Here is a 25,080-nt window from a genome sequence, read left to right on the forward strand (position 1 = left end):
ACCTACCACTTCAGCATTTTATTAAAAATAAAAATAATAATAATAATAGGAGAAATGTGGGATCAACATATAAATCAAGTACAAAAATCAAATGAATATTCATATTTGACCTGATGGTTTATAGGTCATATTGCATGATCAAAACCGAAAGTTTCTGTGATGACTGCCCTTGTACTGTTCACCATGTAAGAATTTATTCACTCTGTAAGAATTCGTTCACCATGTAAGAACTTGTTCGTTATGCTTCAGAAGATTGGAGACTGACGAGAATTAGGCTTGAGATGGATTAATGATTGTACATTGAGCATTGACCCCCCTATACTGAATTTTATTGTTGTTAACAACCATTTGATCAATAAATATGAGAGATGCCCTCTCAAAAAAAAAAAAAAAAAAAAAAAGACAATCCCCAATAATAATAATAAAGGGAGAAATGTGGGATCCACATATAAATCAAGTATAAAAATCAAATGAATATTCATATTTGACCTGATTGTTTATAGTTCATAATGTGTGATCAAAACCGAAAGTTTCTGTGATGAATGCCCTTGCACTGTTCACCATGTAAGAACTTATTCACTATGTAAGAATTTGTTCACCATGTAAGAACTTGTTCGTTATGCTTCAGAAGATTGGAGACTGACGAGAATTAGGCTTGGGGTGGATTAATGATTGTGCATTGAGCATTGACTCCCCTATACAGAATTTTATTGTTGTTAACAACCATTTGATCAATAAATATGAGAGATGCCCTCTCAAAAAAAAAAAAAAAAAAAAAAAAAAAATACTCCACATCGCTAGTCATCAGAGAAATGCAAATTAAAACCAGAATGAGATATCACCTCACACCAGTAAGGATTGCCACCATCGAAAACACAAACAACAACAAATGCTGGCGACCTCCTCCCCTGGTGGTGGGAATGTAATTTAGTTCAATCACTGTGGAAAGCAGTATGGAGGTTCCTCAAAAAATTCAAAATAGAAATACCATTTGACCCAGGAATACCACCTCTAGGAATTTACCCTAAGAATGCAGAAGCCCAATTTTAAAAAGACAGATGTACCCCTATGTTTATCACAGCACTATTTACAATAGCCAAGAAATGGAAGGAACCTAAGTGTCCATCAGTAGATGAATGGATAAAGAAGATGTGATACATATACACAATGGAATATTAATCAGCCATAAGAAGAAAACAAATCCTACCATTTGCAACAATATGGATAGAGCTAGAGGGTATTATGGTCAGTGAAATAAGCCAGGTGGAGAAAGACAAGTACCAAATGATTTCACTCATCTCGGGAGTATAAGAACAAAGGAAAAACAGAAGGAACAAAACAGCAGCAGAATCACAGAACCCAAGAAAGGACAACAGTTACCAAATAGAAAGGGACTGGGGAAGATAGGTGGAAAGGGAGGGAGAAGGGGGTGGAAGAAGAATGGGGGCCTTATGATTAACATGTATAATGTGGGGGGGGCATGGGGAGTGCTGTGCAACACATAGTCGACAAGTAGTGATTCTGCAGCATCTTACTACGCTGATGAACAGGGACTAATGGGTATGTGGGGGGGACTTGGTGAAGGGGGGAGTCTAGTAAACATGATGTTCCTCAAGTAATTGTAGATTAATGATACCACAAAATAAAAAAATTGGAGGAAACACCTGTGGTGCTGCCAAAGGCTGTCTGGGTGCTGGAGATGGTGCTAAAAAGAGAGGCTGCAGGTTTCAACCTACGAAAACCTGACTACACAGTGCTGCCAAAGGCTGGCTGGGGTGGGACCAGGGCTGCTGAGCTTCCAAAAGGAAAGGAGCTGCCAAAGCTGGGGACCAGTGCTGGCTGGCAGTCCACATCTGCTGTCTGTCAGTGGCTCCGAATGTGTGCTGTGGCATGACTCCGGGATAGGATGGGATGGGGGCCCTGGTGCCAGAACTAAAGGGAATGTTGAAGGCTGGGGTGGTAGTGCTGCTAAATGTCAGTGCAGGCTGGCTCAGGGCGATGGGGGCGGAGGTCGTGAGGGTGCCACTGAAGCCACCAAAACTGGCGGTGCTGCTGCCGGCAGCTGACTGGATGGCGCTGGGCAGGGACTGGCTGAAGGTGATGGCTGTTGTTGGAGCAGGCGTGGCCAGAGCCTGCCAAACTGGGCTATGGAGCCCATGGCTGGGCAGAACTGGTAGCAGAGGCAAGGGGGGACCCAAAGAGGACAGGCTGGGCAGTGGAAGCAGTGGGGCTGGTCATGCTGCTCACAGTGCTGGTCACACTGCTCACACCAGAGCCAAAGACAGGCTTCCGGGTGGAGTCTGCGGCTGTGCCGGTGGTGGTCCCCCAAGCCGCTGCTGAGGGGACGCTGACACTGGCTGGGCCAGGGAACAGAGGGGTATTCGTGCTAGTGCCTGAAGTAGTTGTCTGACTGAAGGAGGAAGGAGTTGACAAGGGCAAAGATGTAGGTAGCCCTGTGCTGCTAAAAACAGAACTGAAAGTGAGGGGCAGTCTGCTGGTAGTCGGGATGTGGGCAGAGATGGAAGATGCCTCCATTGTGACTTGGGAATGGCTGGATGGCACAGGACCCTCCTTCCCACTTTTAGATGGAGCCACAAAGATGGGCTTGAACATGGGATGTGCTGAAGACACAGCAGGAGCTGCCGAGGCAGAAGGGTTAGCAGGTGGTCTGCTCAGCGTTCCAAAGAGAACCCTGGGCTTCAGGGTGGGGCCTGGGGCAGGCGGGGCCTGGAGTTTGGCAGATGTCTCAGCCTGAGAGGCCGGAGGTGACTTGGTGGCGTCACTGGCTGGTATTACGGGAGAGGCAGGGGTCAGCCCCGAGAAAGGGGCTGTGGATCTGGAGTCTGGGGAGGGGTCGGGAGGGGCCCTGGTTGTGAAGAGCCAAGAGGGCCCAGAAGGCCAGGTGTCTGCAGGGGCAAACGGGCCATGGGCGTGGCTGTTAGGCAGGGAAATACATATGAGTGGGGTGGAAAGAGTACAGGGTCAGCAAAGCCCCCTAGAAAGGACTCGGGTAACCAGTTAAATCTAGAAATCCAGAAAAGATTCAGAGTTAGTGAGTTAATCAGTTAAAGCTCAAAAGGTCAAGAGAAACTTGGCCTTGATGTTTGAATATTCCCCAGATAAAAGTGTCTGAGCACAGCCCATGTCTTCACTGTGTCCATTAGACCACTGTATGATTTACTCTAGCCTGCTAAAAGGCCCACCTATAAACAGCAAAGTAAAGACAGGGAGATCCCACCTTAAAGCCAAAATTGTATTTAAAAAAAAACTAGGAAGTTTCAGAAGAAAGATTCTTAACATGCTCTTTAGCAAACAAATAACTCTGCCCACCTTGGAAGAAAGGCAGACGGTCTTGATAAGCTAATTTTGCAGAATTACTTAGAGGACTGATGAGTAACTTAATGTCTCATCAAAGATACTTGAGACCACTGAACAAGCCCACCCCTAACCCTCTGTCACATTCCTGAAAAATCCTTAAAAGAGAGAGCCCCCAACCTTTCACTGTGCTCCTATGTGAGGTCACCCGCACTTTCTAAGTGCAGAACCTTTCAACTTTAAAGTCCCTCTTTTCAACCTTTCAGGGTACTGCACTCCTCTCTCTGAGGTCACCTGCACTTTCTAAGTGCATAACTTCAACTCCTCCCAACCTTTCAGGGCACTCCTCTCTCTAAAGTCACCCACACTTTCTAAGAGTGACCTTTTAATCTTAAACTCTTTCTCTCCAACCTTTCAGGGCACTCCTCCCTCTCTGAGGTCACCTGCACTTCTTTCTGGCTAAGTAACTTTAAATAAAACTTTTACTCTGCTTCACTACTGTGTCTCTGCCCTTCAATTCTTCCTCACAGCGGGGACAAGAACGGAGTAAAATTCACAATGCCTCCCCCCCAACATTGCCACTGTAGCAGATTCTAGGAAGAAGAACAGAAAATGGCAACTATGGTATCTCAAACGTGATGGTATTTGGTGCTCTAGAAGCCTTGCTGGGCCAGGGATTCAGGAGTCAACAAATATGACTCTGGGAACAGTCTCTGGAGTGTGAAATTAACCCATATTCCTTACCAGTCTTATCCTCGAAGATCCTCTTCAGCCACTGTGACTGAGCTTGCTTCTCCTGGTAATGCTCTTCGACCGTGATCGAGCGGCCGATCCAGGGAGCTGGAGGCTACCAAGAGAAAAAGGAGAAGCCAAGCCAGTCAGAAGGAATTGAAAGAAACTTGTACTGACCCTTCCGTTCCTGAGACGCAGGGGAGCCAGACTGGGTGGGCAGGGGTGGGTGGACAGACCATACCGAGATCAGCGGGATCCCTCGCCTGGAGGGCACCAGGGGAAACTTGCGTCTGTGTGGCTGGGAGCTGCTGGGTGTAGGTGGAGAATCCCAGTTCTGCTCCCTACATGTGGTTGTATCTGCAAATAAAGTATCAGACTTACTTTCTTCCTGCTCTCTTCCAGAAATGGAGAGGTTTGTCTACCCAGCCTAGTTTTTAATACTGAACTTTCACTAGGTGTCTCTGAGATTCTATCTTCTATGGTTTGGGTGCTTGGATGGTGTTGGCAAGATTATTTCTAATAGTCAAGACGACGTGAAGTGGTCATTGCTCCAAATGCATGCACATGGTTGCTTACTGGACAGAAATTGCCTGGTCTGCTCAGATTCCCCCACCTAGGCTTACCTTACCCCAAACCCCCCAGGTGGCGTGGGTTATGCTATACGAGTCTGGGCAACCTTTCTCCCTTACCAGACCATAAACCCTGAAGGACAGGAACATCTCTCTCTGTAACTACCAAGCCCCACACAAATCAAGGCTCAATACATGTTTCCAGTGGGTTGTGGTCCATGCGCCCTCCATACAATACCACCAACACATGCCATGCGTTCATCAACTTACCCTGTTCTCCCTGGGACTCCTTGTTTACCAGCGGAGTGGAAGAGCCAGATCCCTGAGAACCGTCCTCTTCTCTATAGTTGGAAGAGGCACAATTAAGTTTAGAAAAGCACTGGATAACTTCTTACACCCTCCTAACTACCAACTGACCAAAGTCTAGAACAATGATGACTAAGATCTCAGTGTGTCAAGACAACAAAAAGAAGCAAAGAAAATTCCTAAAGAAATGAAGGGAGGCAGTTCACAGTAGCCACAGAGACACCTTTGTCTTAAAACAAGCAGAAAACAATCTTCAGAACCTTACATACAACCTGCCAAGTTTCTGAGAGTCCTAGTCACACCTCTATCTCTAAGAAAGCAGCATTCTTGTCGGGCACATAGGGGGTCAGCTGGGGTCTAGAATGTGAAGCCTGCTGCCCACCCCCATCAGTCACTCTGTTCACTCTGTCCCATGCAAGCCCTTCCCCTTATGCCCCAGCCCCTCACGCTGCAGCATGAGGGGAAGCAGAGGCCGGTGTGGTCACACTGTGTGACGACTGCAAGAGACGAGAGCGATTCAGGGCGGCACCGTCTCTGCCCTTTAGATGTGAACCATTTTGATTCTCCAAATCGGAGTCTCAGAAAGCCTAAGAGCCAAGTAAATTTCCCTCCTTTCCCACCCTCTCATTAATCCACACAGCAAATCACCGATTACCTCATTTTCTTTTCTGGACTCTCTGGTGTCTGTGAGTGTGATGAGGCTGGGCTGGAGAAGGGTGAGGCACTGGGACGCCTCTTCCACAGCTAAAAGCCAAACACAAGTCACGTGACTGACCCTTGGGAATAACATAGGCTCTGACCTTCAACATAATTCTGTGGCTCTAATCCATCCCTGTATATAAAGTCTCCTTTTCAAGTAACTAAAAAAACATTTCTTTGTGAAGTGGGGCTTCTGAAAAGTGAGTCAATTGCCAGTATTTGAAAGGGTCGTCATTGGCCAAAGTTGGAAAAGTTGCATCAGAAAGAGCAACTAGTCTTTCTGAGGATCATGATATGTTTATAAAATATCATCAAGATACTGAGGATCATGAAATGTTTATAAAATATCATCAGTTCATAAAGATAACACAGCAAGAATCATACTGGTCATCTTTGGAGTTAACTATGGCATCAGTGCATGCAAGCCCATGCACCCCAGTGGCTTATTCTCCTGCCACTCCTGTAGATAGGGTTTGTTCTTCTGTCTAGAATTACACAGACCTTCAGTTAACACATGCAGAGGGAAGGACAGAATTAGAACATCACCATTTTGCCACAATGGACATAGACAAAGGCGAAAAATGGCCGCTAAAATCAGCAGGTGAAAAGCTCATAGGAACAATAAAGGGAAGGATCAGACTGACACCTGAGGCCAGTGGGAGGCAACCACACAGCAGTGCTCCCTGTGTGATGCGATCAGAAGTGCACAGCAGCACCTCTGCCCAAATCACTGAACTTGAAACTCATCAAGCCTCAGGAGCCAACTGCCCATTTACAGGGAAAATAGGGATAGAGTAATTGTCAAAATGGCACCATGACGAAAACAAAATCCAGAATGTAAATTCTACAGAACATAATGACTCAGACTTTTCAAAAGTAAGAAAAAGCGTAGTAGTAGTACCGTTGATTGAGTCTAAGAGAGGCCTGACGTCCCTGCTGCGGGGGAGTGAGCGTGAGGCCGCGCCCCAGCCTGTGTGCTCGGCGCCTGTGGCGGCGGCGGCGGCGGCGGCGGCGGCGGCGGCAGCAGCTGCGGGGGAAGCCTGACAGCTGGAGGCCACAAGGGGGCGCCGGCCGCGCGGGCCCGGAGCGCCCGGGGAGGCCGCGCTCTGAGGCCGGCGACCTGCCGCGGCGGCTCCTCGGGGGGGCGGGGCGCTGGGAGCCGGGGCCCGGCACATGGGATAGGCGGCATTCTGGAGAGGCCCGCGCACCCCGGGGCTGTGTCTGGCACGCCCCAGGTCCGCGGAGGGGTTCTGCCTCCGCGGGGAGCTCGCCGCGCCGGCAGGCCAGCCTGAGCATCGCGCCCGGGAAGGTGGAAGCCCCAGTGCACGCGCGCCTCCCGCGGTCGACCCCGCAGCTGCCCGTGATGCGGGGGTGTCTTCCCGCCCGGCTGCGTGGCGGGCCGTGGGAACGCGAGCCTCGCCCCCGGGGGACCGACGGGCGGCGGAGGGCGCGTCCCTCGCCCCGCTCACCCCCGGCGTCCCGGCGCCCCGCCCCTGGCGGCCCACCACTGGCGCGCAGCTCTGAGCATCATGGCTCGGCCCAGGCCTGTTAAAAAGTTGATTATTTTTACTCTGTCTGCTTGTTAGGCCATCAGATACAACCTTGTATAATGCTAAGTCTGAAGCTCTCAGTGTGAATTAAGTCCCCTGAAATGTAGATTTCGGTACTTACTTTGGTGGCACTTCTTGAATGCTTACTATGGACAGTGTAGACGCATGAACACTTTACATGTACTGCCTCACAACTACCTTATGAAGTAGGTCAAAATCATTATTTCCGTAAGTGTACAACCTTACCTTCAGACTTTTTGTTACATATATTAATTAAATACTTAATGCTCAAAAAAAAAAAAAGAGTCTAAGAAACATGTGAACCAAACTCAATGAGTTGATTTTTGGTCCCTGATTCAAAGTAACTATAATAAGACAGGGAGGGTAAGAAGGGCAAATTGGAGTGATAATAACTAACATTAAGTCATTATTATTCAGATGAATAGAGGCATTGTGGTTATTAATGTTCAAAAAGTTTTAAAAATACACTGAAGTACCTACAGGTGAAACAACGTGTTTGTACTTTAAATCACAAGAGGAAAACCAATTTGGGGTGGGGGTGTTGATGGATCAGGGCTGACAAAACACTGTTAACTGCTGGAGCCACATGGAGGTTCATTATGATATTTTTCTTTCCTTTTGTGTATGTATGACATTTGACATAAAATTGTAAGAAGGGGCAATGACTATGTATGTCAGGTCTGTTGTGATCACTGATTGAGGAAATGTGTGTACTGTGCTCAGCAGAGGGCCTACTGCAGAATAGATCCAGGCAAAGTACTATTATGCTCTGCATTGCCATAACTGCTTGGCCGGGGCCTTCATCTCCTATATTTGTCATTTATCATTAATGTGTCATTTATATTACTCTAAGAGCCTTCTGTACGGATGAAAACTTACGTCAAATTCTTTCTCCTCTCAAAAACCTCCTTCATGCATGTGTAACTTTTGTTACAGCTCCTATATATTGGGTGCCTTCTTACTGACAAGCACTGTAATGGGTGCTTTTCAAACATTACCTTCAATCTTTATAATAATCCTTTAGAGATGAGAAAAAGAGAGTTTAAATCATTTACCTGCCTAAGAGTCTATAGCTACTAAGTGCCAAAGCCAAGATTTGAACTCAAGTCATTCTGGTAGCAAAACTTGATCTGTTCTCCAGTCTACATTACATCCTTTCTAAAAATAATTATAACCACTTATTTTTAAAACTTTCATTAAATTCCCAGTGCCTAGAGGATGAATTTATGACCCAATGCAATTCAGACTCAATCTACCTTTTTAATCAAATTAGTACCATTTTTTGAATTGTTCATCCTCTGTCTATTTATCTATAATAATGGCTCTGGCTTGTTATCAGGTTTCCACATAGGCATTCTGGGCTTTCTAGTTTGTTCCACTGGTCCATAGCGATCATTCAAGGGTTGGTAACTGCTGTTAGCTTAGAGGTGATCTCAGCATCTGACAGAAGGTGGCTAGTAAACACTGCATAATCAACTAATAAATGCAAAGAACCCACTTCTGCCACACCACCAGGTGTGTGTACCTGAGAGATGCCTCCAGTAGAAGTGTAGGAACTGGTAATGGCATTGCGGCTGGACATACGGATGCCACATGTGCACGTGCCCTTCAAACAGCTCACAGCAGAGGTGCAGGTTCTCTTACGCAGCTCGCCATCTGAGCTCTGGGAACTGAGACCTCTCTTCAGAGGCCCAGGCCTAACAGGGAAATAAAAGGGGAAAACACAGATGTGCTACTGAAAGACACCAACATTGTTTTAAGGCTTCATCCACGGTCACAGAATCGTTCTAATGCAATGGAAAAGGATAATATTGTTAATTTTACTGTTAATTCACCTAAATATGTCTCACAAAGTCAGAAAGGGAAAGCTCAGTATTTAAAAAATTAAAAGTATGATTCTACTTATATATACTCTAAGAAATGCACACAAATCTATAGTGACAGAATGGGGACCAATGGATGCCTGGCAACAGGGACAGGATGAGAGGGAGATTTTAAGGCTTCACCAAGGGGCATGGGGAAACTTCTGGCAGTGATGGTCATGTTCATTATCTTGACTGTGGTGATGGTTTCGTGGGTGTGAAATTTAGACAAAATAGTTATTGTGGCAAGTTACTCAAAATGTTCCTCTCTGATTTCAAAGAGGAAAATTTATAGGACAATAATTCTGATAAGGATACATGTCAAAATTGATCAAATGGTACACTTCAAAGAGGCACAGTTTATCTATGTCAATTATACCTCAATAAAGGTGTTAAAAAAAGTTTAAGAGGAACCAACCACTTTTTCTAAGATACAAACTGAAACAGAAATTCCCTAAACATCTTTCCTGTGAAATAGTCATCCAACCTTTGTGACAGCACAGACAGCTCGCTGTCTCCTGGCTGATGAATACCAACCACAGAGCAGTTTATCCCTGCACTAGATGCAAACATACTTTCTCTTTCACTTACTTCACCTATGGATCCCATCTGGAGCCAAGCCAAGCCAATTGTCCTCCTCTCATGTGATAGTCCTTCAGGTTTTTGCAGGCCATTATGCTTCCCTCCCTCATTTCTTTACACCCCTGAGGTTTTTCTCCTCTGGGCTAGTGCTTATGTTCCTTTAGAACCCCCTCACCCACCACCACCCCGTGACATCTTGAGTTGCTTCACTCTCTCGCAGTGAATTTCGGTCTGTGTCTGCCTCCTCTTGCAGGGCAGCACAGCCCACCAGCAGCCCTCCTCGGACAGCAGGACGAAGGCATTAGGACCACCGCCGACCTGCCTCCTCCTGGTCTTTGTTCTGCCATCAGCCCAGAGGAGGAGCATGTTAAGCTTTTTTGGCAGCCATATCATAGTGCTGACTCAATTTAAAAATGTAACTTACCCCAAGCCTTTTCACACACATTTCCAGCCTTTTTCCCTCCCAGCCAATTCTTCCTCAAATATAATTAAGCTAAAAGGCAGAAATCTCACATTTTTCTTAAATTTCATACTGTTACATTCTATCCATTGCACAAACCCTGTGATCTTTTTGTTACATACTTGGTTATTCAGTGTATCTACAAATCCTCTTAGCCTTAGCATATTTTATGCATATTAAAGAAAAATAGTAAAAGGAATTAGACAAAATAGTTATTGTGGCAAGTTACTCAAAATGTTGGTCTCTGACTTCAAAGAGGAAAACTTTCAAGTCAATAAGTCTGATAATGACCCTTTCCCAAACAGGAAACCTCACCCAGATGGATTCTCACTTACTCAGGCACAAAAGCAGCAGGGACTCCATTGGCCACTTCGGGCTTAAAAGCTGAATGGCCACTCCCACTGCTGTCATGGCACCTGTGACAAATCACAAACCCTCAATTAGATGATACGACCTCTCCTTTAAAGCATACTCTCATATTCCTGGGATCTTATACTCTTTCTACAGAACATAGGTTCATGCTAGACAAGAAAAGGTTGCCTCAGATCTCAAAGATTCAGGAAGGTCAATTTATTCTAGGACTGTCCTAATCTAATAAGAAAAGTATAAAAATGCATCAAGACCTTTTGAACTATTCAGGTGTACTGATTATTTGCTAACTTCTCACCAAAGCACTGTAATCACAAATTTAATATCCTACCATCTGTAAACTAAAGACAAAAAAACGCTTTAGTGACCCACCTACACACATCCCCCAGTGCTCTCACTTAGTTCAGTCTGTAAGAGAAGAACTTCACAGGTCACAGATAAGGGCCTGCGCATGGTGCACATAATCACTGCTTATTCCAATTATGGGAAACACAACACAGAGCCTTCCGTTATAGGCTCACTGGGGTCTAGACAAATTACCAACCTGGAGAACATGAGAAACCTGTTTTGACCATAAGAATAGTTATTTTCTCTCTGGCCTCCAACACACCATCTCCCTCTGCCACTCCTGCTTAGTTGGCTGACATGAGCTCAGACTGCTCACTTGTAAAGCATATCCCTGTATTCATTACCTGATCTTCCAACGTTACTTCCAATCAGTCTTCCAATGAACACACTTGCATTTATTAGTATTTCCTTACCTAATGTTGCCATCTACAGTATCAAAGATGGCCAGCTGTGAACCTGCAGGTTATGGCTAACCTAGTGTAACTGATGAGGACAATGGTTCTATTTCTCAAATGTAGGGCCCACTGTCTCCTCAGAGCATGTTTCCTTGACCACCTTATATACAGAGCTCCCCCTTTCTCATGATCCTTTTATAGCACTTTTTAAAAATCTTCATGTACTTACAATCTATAATGACCCTGTTTCATTGATTACCCAAGTCCCAGGAGACCTTTGCCTAGCTCAGTGCTCTATCCACAGTCCCTGGAGTAGGCTCTGGCACATGGTGGGTCTTGGAATTTGTTGAATTACAAGAAAATTCTTAACTGACTTCTTGGAAAGCCACAAGCAGTTCTGCAGCTTACTCAGCACCTTCAACTTCCTCTCTTTCCATCGAGGAAACAGACTGCTTCCTCTATTTTCATTACATTTTCAAAAACCAAATAATGAAACTGGTTTTTTATTCTCATTACTCATAAAGCTACCATACTCCAGTCTTCACTGTTCTTTGCTAAGTATTTCCTTTGGCACAAACATGACACCTACGCTGATGGTCACCCAAATAACTGACCACCACAAGGGGAAGACTTTCAGCATTCTCTCAAAATAAAATTTAACACATTTATATCAAAAGTATGAAACTGATGTGGCCAGTAACTGTTGGCTTTTCTCTAGTACTTATGGAAAAGGTATATTACAAAATGTATGTAACCTGTGCCTAATGAAAGGCATAGCATTAAAGCTCTTGTTACCAAGCTCTTCCATGAAAGCCGAAGAAGGGGACCTGCCATTCACACACAGGAGGTGGCCTCTGATTCTTTTGGGGAGTGATCTCTTCTTTCAACAAATCCCAGGAGCCCGTGTGGGAGGCACGTTGAGTACTCTGCAGGGCATGTTACCTTCTTTTCTCCTCCTGAGCAGCAGCAGATGTTTGGTCTTCCTCCTCTTCCACTGTCCTTTTCTTCCTCTTCCAACGTTCGAGCGCAAGGAGAACAGCCTCCTTTGACCACGGGTCTGGGGCCTTAGGGATCTGCGCTGCTCTGTAACAGAAAACAGGATTCTAGCATTAAGATATTCTGATCATCATGCTACATAGCATGAACTTCAGGCACTGGAAATCAGAAGCTATCCAACAAGCAAAAGGGTAACTTATACACTCACACAAATGGCCCTTAGCTGTTAAGCTATAGTCTTGGGAAAAACCCAGAAAATAAAAAATTGCTCAATAACTGGAACTTGAGATTTCTCCCTCACATAAGGAGCTTCTTCCTTTCCTTTGAGTTAGTTATTCTCTCAGATGAACAACTGCAGGAGAATAAAGTGGACACACTGGGAGTCTTTTCCTCCAGCAATGCTTACATTGGAAAATGAGCCAGGTTGCTCCCAGGAGGAGCGATCCTCACTGTCGAAGGCCTGCACACCACTCTGGAATGACCGCGAGACAGCACACGCTTCCTGTGACCGCCATTCTGGCACAGCGTGGGAAGCACACAGGAATACTGGGCCTGCTGGACTGGGTATCGTCTTGGACGTGTTATGCCAAAGTGGTGTGGTGATGTCCCACAGACCCTGTGGAGAATGGGAGACACATTATGGAATCAAAGCAGCTTAGAAGAATGACAGAAAGTTTAAATTCCTTAAGAACCATGTGGGTTCAGTTATTTTCCAGAGAGCTTAAGCCTATAAGCAACACAAAATACAGCATTTTTATGGCAACTTTCCCCATTCCACGTAAGGGCAGAAAGTGGCAGGTACTTGACAGCTGTCCCTGCAATGGATTCAACAACTTTGAGGGGGAAATTGAAAAACTGCCCACACAAGTAAAACAACAGTGAAGAAAAGTGTGTGTAAGGACGTGCAGGGACAAATTTTACAAGAATCCTTCAATTTCTTATGCTAAGTCATCAGAAATATACACCCAAAGTCAAACATTTTAAAAACCTGAATGTTCACCTTTTCAAATAAATGTACTTATCAAGGATCTAGTGTCACAGAAGTTTTGAATTTTGTTGTTATCACTCAACTGGGACTAAATGAAACACAAGTCTTTTTAATCTAATCATCTTTATCAGCCAAGTTATATCCATCCAGGAAGTTTCCTGGGTACACCTCTTTGAGTTCGGCTGATACAATTTATTGGTCCAAAGATAAAAAAGTAATAAAACCTTTTAGAGTACTATACTTTACAGACAGAAGGTAGTCTCACCTGAAGCAGGGATATTTTAAGTGATTTACCAAGTATTCTGCAAAACCCATACTGTATTAAAGTTCAGAGCTTTAAGAACTGAAAGAAGGATTTGCAACAACGTGGATGGGGATAGAGGGTATTATGCTCAGTGAAATAAGCCAGGCAGAGAAAGACAAGTATCAAATGATTTCACTCATCTGTGGAGCATAAGAACAAAAAAAAAACTGAGGGTACAAAACAGCAGCAGACTCACAGAACCTGAGAGTGGACCAACAGATACCAAAGGAAAGGGATTGGGAAGGGTGGGCGGGAAGGGAGAGAGAAGGGGAATAAGGGGCATTAGGATCAGCATACATGATGTAGGGGGGTGGGCATGGGGAGGGCAGTATAGCACACAGAGAAGACAAGTAGTGACTATAGCATCTCACTACGCTGATGGACAGTGACTATAATGGGGTATGAGGGGGGACTTGATAATGGGGGGAGTCTAGTAACCACAATGTTGCTCATGTAACTGTACACTAATGATCCCCGCAAAAATTGAAAAGTAAAAATAAAAGGAATAGAAAAATGACCCCAAAAAAAAGAACTGAAAGAAGGGAACAGTTCTGGTAGCACATCTCATAGCAGAGGCTAAAGGGAGACAGGACACGGTGGACGCACACCAAGGTGTTTGAAGAGGTGAAAACAGCACAGAGCCCATTTAGGACTGAAGAAAAAAACTTTCAAAGTCAAGTCCTCCGTCTGGGGAGGGTCAGCGTGTCTTACCAGCGGGAAGGCCTTCGAGGGGACCTGAGGAAGCGAGTGGGGACTGAGGGCTGCAATGGATCACGGCTGGCCCAGGGGGCCGGCGGGGCGGGGCTTGTGGGGCGGGCGCGGCTTGCGAGGAAGGCCGGGCGCGCGGATGGGCGCCGGCTCCTGGCTTCGGGATCGGGGGCGGGCTCTGGGGGGCGGAGCTTGCTCAAAACTCCTCCCATTTGAAGCGACGAGCGAGCTCTGTCCGGCGGGCGAGCGACTTCCGCGGTTCTCTCCTCCAGACTGCCTGCCTGCGCTCTGGCGCGCCCGGGCTAGAGGCGGGAGGGCATTGTGCGCTGGCGGCGCGCGCTCCCGTTGCCGGGAGACGGCGCGCGAATGGCAGGCAGCTCCGGGCTCGCGGCTCAGGCACCCCCCAGGCTGCGGCGGCCCCCCCAGCCAGCTCGACCAGCGCGGCCGCCGTGGGCACCAGGTAGCACGAGACCCGTTGGCGAGACGGCGAAAAAGAAACAGGAAAAGGAAAATAAAAAGCATTTAAGTCTTTCATAAAAGTCAGTTGGTGTAATGTGAACTTTTTTTTTCTTTTTTTCTTTTTTATTAAGGTATCGTTGATATATACACTGCTCTGAAGGTTTCACAAGAGAAACAATGTGCGTAGTACATTCACCCGTATTATCGAGTACCGCCCCCCCCCCCGCCCGACCCCATTGCTGCCGCTGTCCAGCGTAGCACAATGCCACGGAGTCCCTCCCTGTCTTCTGAGCTACATTGTTTCCCCGTGACCCCACACACACCATGTGCACCAATCATAAATATCCCTGAATCCTCTTCTCCCTCCCACAACCCTCCCCTTTGGTAACCCCTAGTCTCTTGGAGTCTGTGGGTCCGCTGCTGTTTTGTTCCTTCAGATTTGCTTTGTTGTTATTCTCCACAAAGGAGAGAAATCATTTGGTACTTGTCTTTCTCCACCTGGCTAATTTCACTCACCATAATACCTTCTAGCTCCATCCATGTTGTTGCAAATGGTAGGATTTGTTTTCTTCTTATGGCTGAATAGTGTAACATTTTGTATATGTGCCACCTCTACTCTATCCATTCATCTACTGATGGACACTTAAGTTGCTTCCCTATCTTGGCTGTTGTAAATAGTGCTGCAATAAACAGACAGATGGAATTCTCACCTGAAGCAGGTGTATTTTAAGTGATTTACCAATTATTCTGCTAAACCCATACTGTATTAAAGTTCAGAGCTTTAAGAACTGAAAGAAGGATTTGCAACAACATGGATGGGGCTAGAGGGTATTATGCTCAGTGAAATATGCCAGGCAGAGAAATACAAGTAACCAATGATTTCACTCATCTGTGGAGCATAAGAACAAAGAAAAAACTGAAGGCACAAAACAGCAGCAGACTCACAGAATCCGAGAGTGGACTAACAGATACCAAAGGGAAAAGGATTGGGAGGGGTGGGTGGGAAGGGAGGGAGAAGGGGAATAAGGGGCATTAGGATCAGCATACATGATGTAGGGGGGTGGGGTGGGCATGGGGAGGGCAGTATAGCACACAGAGAAGACAAGTAGTGACTATAGCATCTCACTACGCTGATGGACAATGACTGTAATGGGGTATGAGGGGGGGACTTGATAATAGGGGGAGTCTAGTAACCACAATGTTGCTCATGTAACTGTACACTAATGATCCCCCCAAAAATTAAAAAGTAAAAATAAAAGGAATAGAAAAATGACCCAAAAAAAGGTACTGAAAGAAGGGAACAGTTCTGGCAGCAATCTCATAGCAGAGGCTAAAGGGAGACAGGACACGGTGGACGCGCACCAAGGTGTTTGAAGAGGTGAAAACGGCACAGAGCCCACTGAGGACTTAAGAAAAAAAAATTTTCAAAGTCAAGTCCTCCGTCTGGGGAGGGTCAGCGTGTCTTACCGGCGGAAAGTTCTCCGACGGGACCCGACGAAACGAGTGGGGACTGAGGGCTGAAATGGATCACGGCTGGCCCAGGGGGCCGGCGGGGCGGGGTTTGTGGGGCGGGCGCGGCTTGCGAGGAAGGCCGGGCGCGCGGATGGGCGCCGGCTCCTGGCTTCGGGATCGGGGGCGGGCTCTGGGGGGCGGAGCTTGCTCAAAACTCCTCCCATTTGAAGCGACGAGCGAGCTCTGTCCGGCGGGCGAGCGACTTCCGCGGTTCTCTCCTCCAGACTGCCTGCCTGCGCGCTGGCGCGCCCGGGCTAGAGGCGGGAGGGCGTTGTGCGCTGGCGGGCATTGTGCGCTGGCGGGCATTGTGCGCTGGCGGCGCGCGCTCCCGTTGCCGGGAGACGGCGCGCGAATGGCAGGCAGCTCGGGGCTCGCGGCTCAGGCTCCCCCAGGCTGCGGCGGCCCCCCAGCCAGCTCGTGCAGCGCGGCCGCCGTGGGCACCAGGTAGCACGAGACCCGTTGGCGAGACGGCGAAAAAGAAACAGGAAAAGGAAAATAAAAGCATCAAGTCTTTCATAAAAGTCAATTGGTATAACGTGGACTTTTTTTCTTTTTTATTAAGGTATCGTTGATATACACTTCACAAGAGAAACAATGTGGGTACCACATTCACCCGTATTATTCAGTCCCCCCATACCCCATTTTCCGCCGCTGTCCATCAGCGTAGCACGATGCCACGGAGTCCCTACTTGTCTTCTCTGAGCTATTGTTTCCCCGTGACCCCACACACACCATGTGCACCAATCATAATATCCCTGAATCCTCTTCTCCCTCCCACGCCCCTCCCCTTTGGTAACCCCTAGTCTCTTCTTGGAGTCTGTGGTCCGCTGCTGTTTTGTTCCTTCAATTTGCTTTGATACTCCACAAAGGAGGGAAATCATTTGGTACTTGTGTTTCTCCACCTAGCTTATTTCACTCACCATAATAACCTCTAGCTCCATCTATGTTGCTGCAAATGGTAGGATTTGTTTTCTTCTTATGGCTGAATAATATTCCATTGTGTATATGTACCACCTCTTCTTTGTCCATTCAGCTACTGATGGACATTTAGGTTGCTTCCATTTCTTGGCTATTGTAAATAGTGCTGCAACAAACATAGGCGTGCATATGTCTTTTTGAACTGGAATCTTGTTTTGGTAAATTCCTAGGAGACGAATTCTAGAGTCAAATGGTATTTCTATTTTAAGTTTTTTGAGGAACCTCCATATTGCTTTCCACAATGGTTGAACTAGTTTACATTTCCACTAGCAGTGTAGGAGGGTTCCCCTTTCTCCACAACCTCGCCAACATGTGTTGTTTGTCTTTTGGATGGTGGCGTTCTAACTGGTGTGAGGTGATATCTCACTGTGGTTTTAATTTGCATTTCTCTGATGATTAGCCATGTGGAGGATCTTTCATGGGCCTGTTGGCCATCTGAGTTTCTTCTTTGGAGAAGTGTCTGTTTGGACCCTGTGCCCATTTTTAAATTGGATTATTTGCTTTTTGTTTGTTGAGGTGCATGAGCCCTTTATAAAGTATTTTGGATGTCAACCCCTTGTTGGATATGTCATTTATGAATATATCCTCCCATATTGTAGGATGCCTTTCTGTTCTATTGATGGTATCCTTTGCTGTACAGAAGATTTTCAGCTTGATATAGTTCCATTTGTTCATTTTTGCTTTTCTTTCCCCTGCCTGGGGAGATATGTTCATGAAGAAGTTGCTCATGTTTATGTCCAAGAGGTTTTTGCCTGTATTTCTAAGAGATTTATGGTTTCATGACTTACATTCAGGTCTTTGATCCATTTCGAGTTTACTTTTATCTGTGGGGTTAGACAATGATCCAGTTTCCTTCTCTTACATGTACCTGTCCAGTTTTCCCAGCACCATCTGTTGAAGAGACTGTCATTTCCCCATTGTATGTCCATGGCTCCTTTATTGTATATTAATTGACCATATATGTTTGGGTTAATGTTTGGAGTCTCTATTCTGTTCCACCAGCCTGTGGGTCTGTTCTTGTGCCAGTACCAAATTGTCTTGATTACTGTGGCTTTGTAGTAGAGCTTGAAGTTGGGGAGCGAGATCCCTCCCACTTTATTCTTCCTTCTCAGGATTGCTTTGGCTATTCGGGGTCTTTGATGGTTCCATATGAATTTTTGAACTATTTGTTCCAGTTTGTTGAAGAATGCTGTTGGTAATTTGATAGGGATTGCATTGAATCTGTACATTGCTTTGGGCAGGATGGCCATTTTGACAATATTAATTCTTCCTAGCCATGAGCATGGGATGAGTTTCCATTTGTTAGTGTCCTCTTTAATTTTTCTTAAGAGTGTCTTGTAGTTTTCAGGGCATAGGTTTTTCACTTCCTTGGTTAAGTTTATTCCTACGTATTTTATTCTTTTTGATGCAATTGTAAATGGAATTGTTTTCCTGATTTCCTTCGTCCATTTTTTTATTGGGTTATTTGTTTTTTGGGCGTTGAGGCATATGAATTCTTCAGATATTTTGGATGTTAACCATTTATCAGATGAGTCATTTACAAATATATTCTCCCCTACTGTAGGATAAGGCCTTTCATTTATTATTATTTTTGTTTTGCTATTATTAATGTACAATTACATGAGCAATATTATGGTTACTAGACTCCCTCTATTATCAAGTCCCCAGCACATACCTTATTACAGTCACTGTCCATCAGCGTAGTAAGATGCTATAGAATCACTACTTGTCTTCTCTGTTATACTGCCTTCCCCGTATCCACCCGCCCTGCTACATTATGTGTACTAATTGTACTGCCCGTTTTTCCCCCTTATCCCTCCCTTCCCAACCATGTGGCACTGTGAATATAAAGAACAGTCTTATAAATGTTTGATCTCTTTATCCCAGTAATTATGCACTTCTAAGTTGTGTGTCTTAGGGACATGGTTGAATCTATATACAAAGATATTCAGTGAAGTATCATTTATAATACTTGGAGTGGGGGATGGAAACAAAATGAATGTCTTAGTAAAGGATTAGGTAAAGAAGTACGGTACAAACTCATTACAGCAATGTCATCAGCCATAGAAAAGGATTTTGTATAATAATATTATATACCCTGTCTAGAGTTTTGTCAAATGTTAGTGACAAACTCAGGACTTAAGTCAAGGTTATTTATTATCTCCTAACATAAGAACTCTGTGCCATGAGAGTGTGTGTACATGGGGAAAAGAGACTAAAAGTACAGATTTCATGATGTTACAGTGGTTATTACTGTGTAATGGAATAACAAGAGATTTTTTATTTTAACTTATTTTTATTTCCTATGTTCTAACAATGAAGGTTGGGTGTTAGACTGACAAGCGTTTCTACGTGGTGCGGTCCAAGTACTAGAAAATGTCCCTCCACCGCAAGAGGGAATGCGGCTGCTGCGGCGACACCTGGTGGCGACTTTTTAAAATAGCTTACTGTATTCCAGACCTTGAGAGAAACAAGAAACTGAAAGTACTAAACTACTTTGCTTATTTAAAAAAATCTTAAGGTAAGAATCAAATCTCACCCTACACTACAGGTACTACTAATTCTAGGCTCACCTGGAAGATGGACAATTAGCTTTTCCGTTGTCAAGTTCGTAGGATTAAGCTCCTTGGATTTAATTCTCCTCTCCTTGCGTTTTGGCAGCTTGCGTTTTAGGTCTAGGACTAGGCGGCCCGCATCTCAGCCCCAAGCCACCAAGCAAGGTGGGCTCTCTAAAGGCTCGGGGGCGAAGCCTGAGGCCAGGAGGGGACACCTGTCTGAGGCGCCAATACCTCCCAGGGACTCGAAGCATTGGCTCGTCTCGGCCTCTGCTCTTCCGCTGTGCCTGGCTAGCCCCGGTCCTCTCGGGCTCAGCTGACGCTTCTCTCAAGCTCGGCTCTCTTCGGCTGCGGTCGGCCAGTTTTCGGCTCTCTTCAGCTTCCTTCGACCGACTCTCGTCTCGGCTTCCTCCAGCCGGCTCTCGTCCTCGGGCTCAGCTCTCTTCGGCTAAACTCGGCCCGCTCTCCCCTTTAGGGCTCGGCTCTTTTCGGCTGAGCTCGGCCGCGGCCCCGGAAGGGCGCCAATGGAGCCGGGCCTACCGGCTCGCCCGACGGCCATGGCACCACTGCTGGAGTATTAGCGGCAGCTAGTGCTGGAGCTGCTCGGCACGGACCGGCTGGCCGTGTACGCCCGCGGGCTCGGCGCGGACCGACTCCTCTACCACTTCCTCCGGCTGCGCTGCCACCCGGCATGCCTGGTGCTGGTGCTCAACACGCAGCCGGCCGAGATGCGGTGCCGTCACCTCGGCTGCGTCGGGGCCTCCTGAGCGGACGCGAGGCCTCTGAGGGCGAGGCCGGGCCTGACGCGGGCGGGAGGGCGTTGAATGGGGGTCCCTGAGGCAGATGCAGGTCCCTGACACGGTGCGTGGACACAGATGGGGTAGGAGGGTCCCGGGGAGGGTGCAGGTCCCTGACGCTGAGAGGGGCGGAGGAGACCTGGGAGGGTCATGGGAGTCATTTGAGGAGGGAAGCCGGGAGAATGGGAGGTCCCTGAAAGGGATGGGGTTGTCTGGAGGTGGGTGTGGGTAGGAATAGCGAGGGAATCCCAGAGCCGGATATTCAGGGCTTGCTGGGGTCAGAGGGATAGGGTCTGTGAAACGGAACAATGATGGGGATGGAGGAACCTCTGGGGGGTAATGGGGATGTGTGAAAGGAGCCGCAGAGGCTGGGGCGAGCCCTCCAGGTAAGAGGAGGGACTGAGGGGGTCACCCGGGCTGTGGGAAGAGGGGCATGGGGTCAGAATTGAAGGGAGCTGGAAGCTGAGGATATTGGGGTGGGATACCTGGGGGTAAGGAGGATGGAGCCGCTGAGAAGGATGGAAAGGGAATATACTAGCGTTATGAAATCCCCTCTAGGGTGGATGGAGACAGATAATTAATAGACTAAACCCTGCCTGGGAAAAGGATTCCTTATTACCTCTTCACACAGTACTAGCTTGCCTGCAAAACCTGGCTTGGGTGGGAAGTATTTCTAGGTAGCAGAAGTCTTTGAACCCAGGGTTTTAAAAAAGTCTTTTTTGTTGTTAAAATGCTAGTAAAATCTCAAGGGCAATGATTTCCTTAATGCATACCCAAAAACAAAACTCTGGTTAAATGTAGAGTGGTTGGTTGATCACCGTGAAAGAGGAACTTAATTTGTGGATTTATTATTGTTTGTTATCTCTGAGAAAGGGCAGCCTATCATTTTAAATGCAAATGATGCCCCCTAATAAAAGCTGCCCAGTTTTAAACCTACTAATCAAGTTTGATTTGATTTAGGAATATTTTATCCATCAGCTGAAGATAGAAGGAACACCTCCCACGCCATGTAACAAATGAAATCCCAAGTAACAGTCGCTATGAGGGTTACACACAAGGCGGTGTGATATTTGCAACCAGTCGAATACTTGTGGTTGATTTCTTGACTGATAGAATTCCTTTAGATTTAATTACTGGTAAGAAACCTTATTATTTGTATATAAATCTGCACTTTTGGAGTGTCTGTCCCCTCTGCTACTCTAAACTAGAATCTTCTTGTGGGTAGCAGTAGGCGTTTTTGCTCAACCATGTATGTCCAAGGCATTAGTATAATACCAGACACATTTTAGATGCTCAATAAATATTTGTGGCCTGAATAAGTAACTTAATGTGAGACTGACTTCTATTTGTTTTCTCAGCTCATATCCAGTAAACACATAGTAGTTGGCTGGCCTTTGCTTTTCAAACCTGATCAGACTTGAAGCATTTGTTAAATATTCTTTGTATATTTCCTAAAATATTTGGTTTTCCTGTTTAGATACTGTTTTGTCCCTTCATTTGAAATTAAACCATATAGTTGCTTAGTTATTTTGAGAAGAAAAGTTTAATCTTAGCTAGGATTCACATAGAACCTGAATTATTTTTCGTTATTATTTGTCCTTTCAGAAACCTTTGATGATTTAACTAAAATTAATTCAGGGGCCCTGCTTCTGTGACCTCAAGTTACCTTGTGCTTCTCCCTAGTGATAGTGCTTCAAAACACTACACTGTATTTGCTGTTTATTTGCTCGTCTCACTCATGAGATAATAAGCTTTGTAAGCACAAGGAACAACTTACTCATCCCGGACGAAGTAACTGGTCCATAGCAGGTACTACACACATACCTGTTGGATGAATGATTCATGGCTATCCTGGGATTTTTGGTGAACCTCTGGAGGGCAGAGAGAAAATGAAATTCTTAATCGTACTTCCCACCGTATCTATCTTCTTGCCCGAGACTTAGATGATCCTGAAGAAATAGTTAATAAGCAAATGTATGAATGAATGCTTTATATGGTTCATAATAAACTGATGAAGGAAAAGTTTCATTATACTTTCATAACATCACTAATTATTACAAGCTATGGCACAAGCATGTGTGGTCAGACTTACCTGGCTCTGACTGGTAATGCTACTGCTGACAGACAAGTTACCTAATTGCATGAGCCTCCATCTTTCTCTTGTCTTAAATTGAGAGATTAAGGTGCTCCTAGAGTTATCATGAGGACTAAGACAGATAACATAAATCAGTTACTTAGAATGGTGCCTGGTACATAATATACAATTCATAAATAACAGCAAAAAAAGTATTGTCTTTTTGTAACTAGAAATCTTAATATGTGGTAAATTCTTTTACTGTTTGCTGCTTTCTTATAAGCTGTTTTTTAATTGGTAATTGGTATAATGAAAACAAAGTGTTGAAACTACCACTAGATGTCAGTATTACTCAGATATACAGGAACAGTTCAGAGAGCAATTTGAATCAAAGCAATGTCCATAGCTTAATGGGTAGTTCCTGATTAAAAATGCCAGATTCCATGCCCATTTCTGATTAGTTCCAACCAGTGATGAAGCTGGAGCTGCCACTGCTGCTCAGCTGAATAGAATGCAAATGAATGCCAAAAACGAATTCCTTCAAATTCTCTACCACCTGGGATCATGTCCCAGGAGCCCATTTGTGCTTTCACCCCAGCTTTTACAGATCAAAGAGCAGTCCCCAAAGCATGGATCATTTGGGAAGTGCTGTATGTCCCCAGCCCTAACTTGCCCTTGTTACTACCCATTATCACCACCCCAGCCCACCCTAGGGGCACCTGTCAACCACGTCTCCTAAACGAGAGAACTGTGTATCTACCCAGATTGTACTTTGAAAAGAGTGGGGACAGGAGGATGCTTTCCCTTACAGCACCTTACAGCTCCAAACAGAACTCAGAACACACTTTCTATAGGACACTTAAAAAAAGTAACTCATGTTAGATTTGTGCCCACCATGCCATAATTCGGCTTTGCATTTATTCAACAAACATGTAGTTCACCACGTATCCCATGTTTGGCAGGAATGTGGTAGGTGCTGAAGACAAAGATAAATTGCACAGTGTGGTTGAACTCTTTTAGGGCTGCCCCTGAGTTTGAGCTTATCTTCACGGTGAACTAAATGTGTGACCCTGGGCAAGTTTCTTAATTTCCATGTGACTCAGTTTACTCATCTGTCAATTGACAACACTAATAGTACCTCCCTTCTAAGGTTGTTGTGATGGTGAGATGAGATAATGCATGTCAGATTCTTAGCATCATGCATGGCACATTGCAAACATTTGTGTGATTTCTGCTTGTTAGAATGCTCTTGTCCCCAAGCAGTTTAGTGGAGCAGATAGATGGAAAGAAGTAATTACAATATGAAATAGGAGCTGTGATCGGTGCATAAAAATTTAAGTATGCTTTTGTGGGAATCTTGACTTGCCTCCAGAAATATAACCTGCTTGTGGTGTTTTCATTTCTATATTTTAAAGGGCAGGTCCTGGCTTGTCAGTTGCACATGATTTGGAACCTCTGGTTTCCCATTACTTGCTGGATGACCTTGATCAAGTTGTTTGATCAAGTTGTCTTTCCGTGGTCACATAATAATACCTACCCTATAGAATCACTGTAAGGGTTAAATAAAATAAAAAACTGTAGAAGTACTCAAACCCAGTGCCTGGGACATAATATTCTCTTCTTCCTCCTTCTGGGTTCTAAAAGAATGACAACCTTTTAGAGCACATTTCCTTAAATTAAGGGTCTCCTTTTCTTTAACAGTCCATTTTTATTATTTTTAACTTCACGTAATATTTCAATGCAGGCCAGCAAATGTGGCCCAGTACAATACTTGGAAAAGCTCACCTACTGGGTAGAAAATCTTTTCTGAGTAGGAAATTAGCTATATACATGGGTAACTCAAAATCCTTTATCTACAAATTCCTAAGTAACACTCTTAATTTTTACTGTATTTGGAAACCAGTTTGTTTAGATAGAATAAATTTTAACTCCATCCTCTCAATCCAAACTTTAAACACCAAAATATAGAATCTGCATTGAGTGTATTGAACTACTAGAAGCGATCATAAATTACTATTAGTGTCATTTTCCAAACCCTAGGAATGATGAGAACTGGAACAAAAACGCGTGAGCACATTTATACACACATGTAAAAGGTAACTGGCTTGATTTAAGTCCAGAAGACAGAATCGTCATAAATAATTGCACTTCTGGTCTGGAGAAGATTTTTATGCACTTGTATATCATCACATGTCTCTCCCTAATTTATCACTAATCACACTGCACCAAAATGGCACATATATATACATTATATAGACATTTTATAGATAGATGATAGGCAGATCCATCATCTGGTCGAGGGCTCTCATTTTATAAATAAGGAAACATGTATAACTGTGCTTGTTCTTGTGATTCAAAGGTGTCACTATCATACCATCTCCAAAAAAAAACCAGATGTATTAAATATAATATAGTCATTAAAGGTTAGTATTTTCAGTAGACTAATTTATCTCTCGATGGAATATACTCTGCTTCTGATAACTGAATTATTCTAGTAGGCA

At 45.1% G+C, this 25,080-nt stretch overlaps 1 protein-coding gene, 1 long non-coding RNA gene and 1 pseudogene across 7 annotated transcripts in view; 1 reads left to right on the forward strand and 2 right to left on the reverse strand.

Annotated features, from left to right (window-relative positions):
* The window catches only part of LOC140843856 (uncharacterized), a 30,726-nt gene extending 16,000 nt beyond the window's left edge, over positions 1-14,726 (reverse strand). The window contains exons 1-9 of the mRNA XM_073214276.1: positions 14,272-14,726; positions 12,611-12,820; positions 12,151-12,291; positions 10,432-10,512; positions 8,718-8,889; positions 5,578-5,666; positions 4,887-4,957; positions 4,289-4,404; positions 4,060-4,162 (exon numbers count right to left, since the gene is read on the reverse strand). Of these exons, the coding sequence (XP_073070377.1) occupies positions 4,060-4,162; positions 4,289-4,404; positions 4,887-4,957; positions 5,578-5,666; positions 8,718-8,889; positions 10,432-10,512; positions 12,151-12,291; positions 12,611-12,820; positions 14,272-14,726 (1,438 nt within the window). The remainder of the gene's footprint in view (positions 1-4,059; positions 4,163-4,288; positions 4,405-4,886; positions 4,958-5,577; positions 5,667-8,717; positions 8,890-10,431; positions 10,513-12,150; positions 12,292-12,610; positions 12,821-14,271) is intronic.
* LOC140843690 (putative nuclear envelope pore membrane protein POM 121B) lies at positions 1,747-3,628 on the reverse strand (annotated as a pseudogene).
* Positions 14,727-19,606: 4,880 nt separating the features above from the next.
* Positions 19,607-25,080, forward strand: part of LOC118973198 (uncharacterized) — a 50,151-nt gene continuing 44,677 nt past the window's right edge. For 2 of the 6 annotated variants that reach the window (XR_012122356.1, XR_012122358.1), the window contains exons 1-2: positions 19,750-20,569; positions 21,466-21,641. This is a non-coding gene — a long non-coding RNA (uncharacterized lncRNA). Of the gene's footprint in view, positions 19,675-19,734; positions 20,570-21,465; positions 21,642-25,080 lie in introns of those variants that run through there. The other 4 variants (XR_012122357.1, XR_012122359.1, XR_012122361.1 and 1 more) reach the window with 4 other exon arrangements.

This window comes from Manis javanica, chromosome 10, assembly GCF_040802235.1.
Source record: "Manis javanica isolate MJ-LG chromosome 10, MJ_LKY, whole genome shotgun sequence".
NCBI classification, from domain to species: Eukaryota; Metazoa; Chordata; class Mammalia; order Pholidota; family Manidae; genus Manis; species Manis javanica.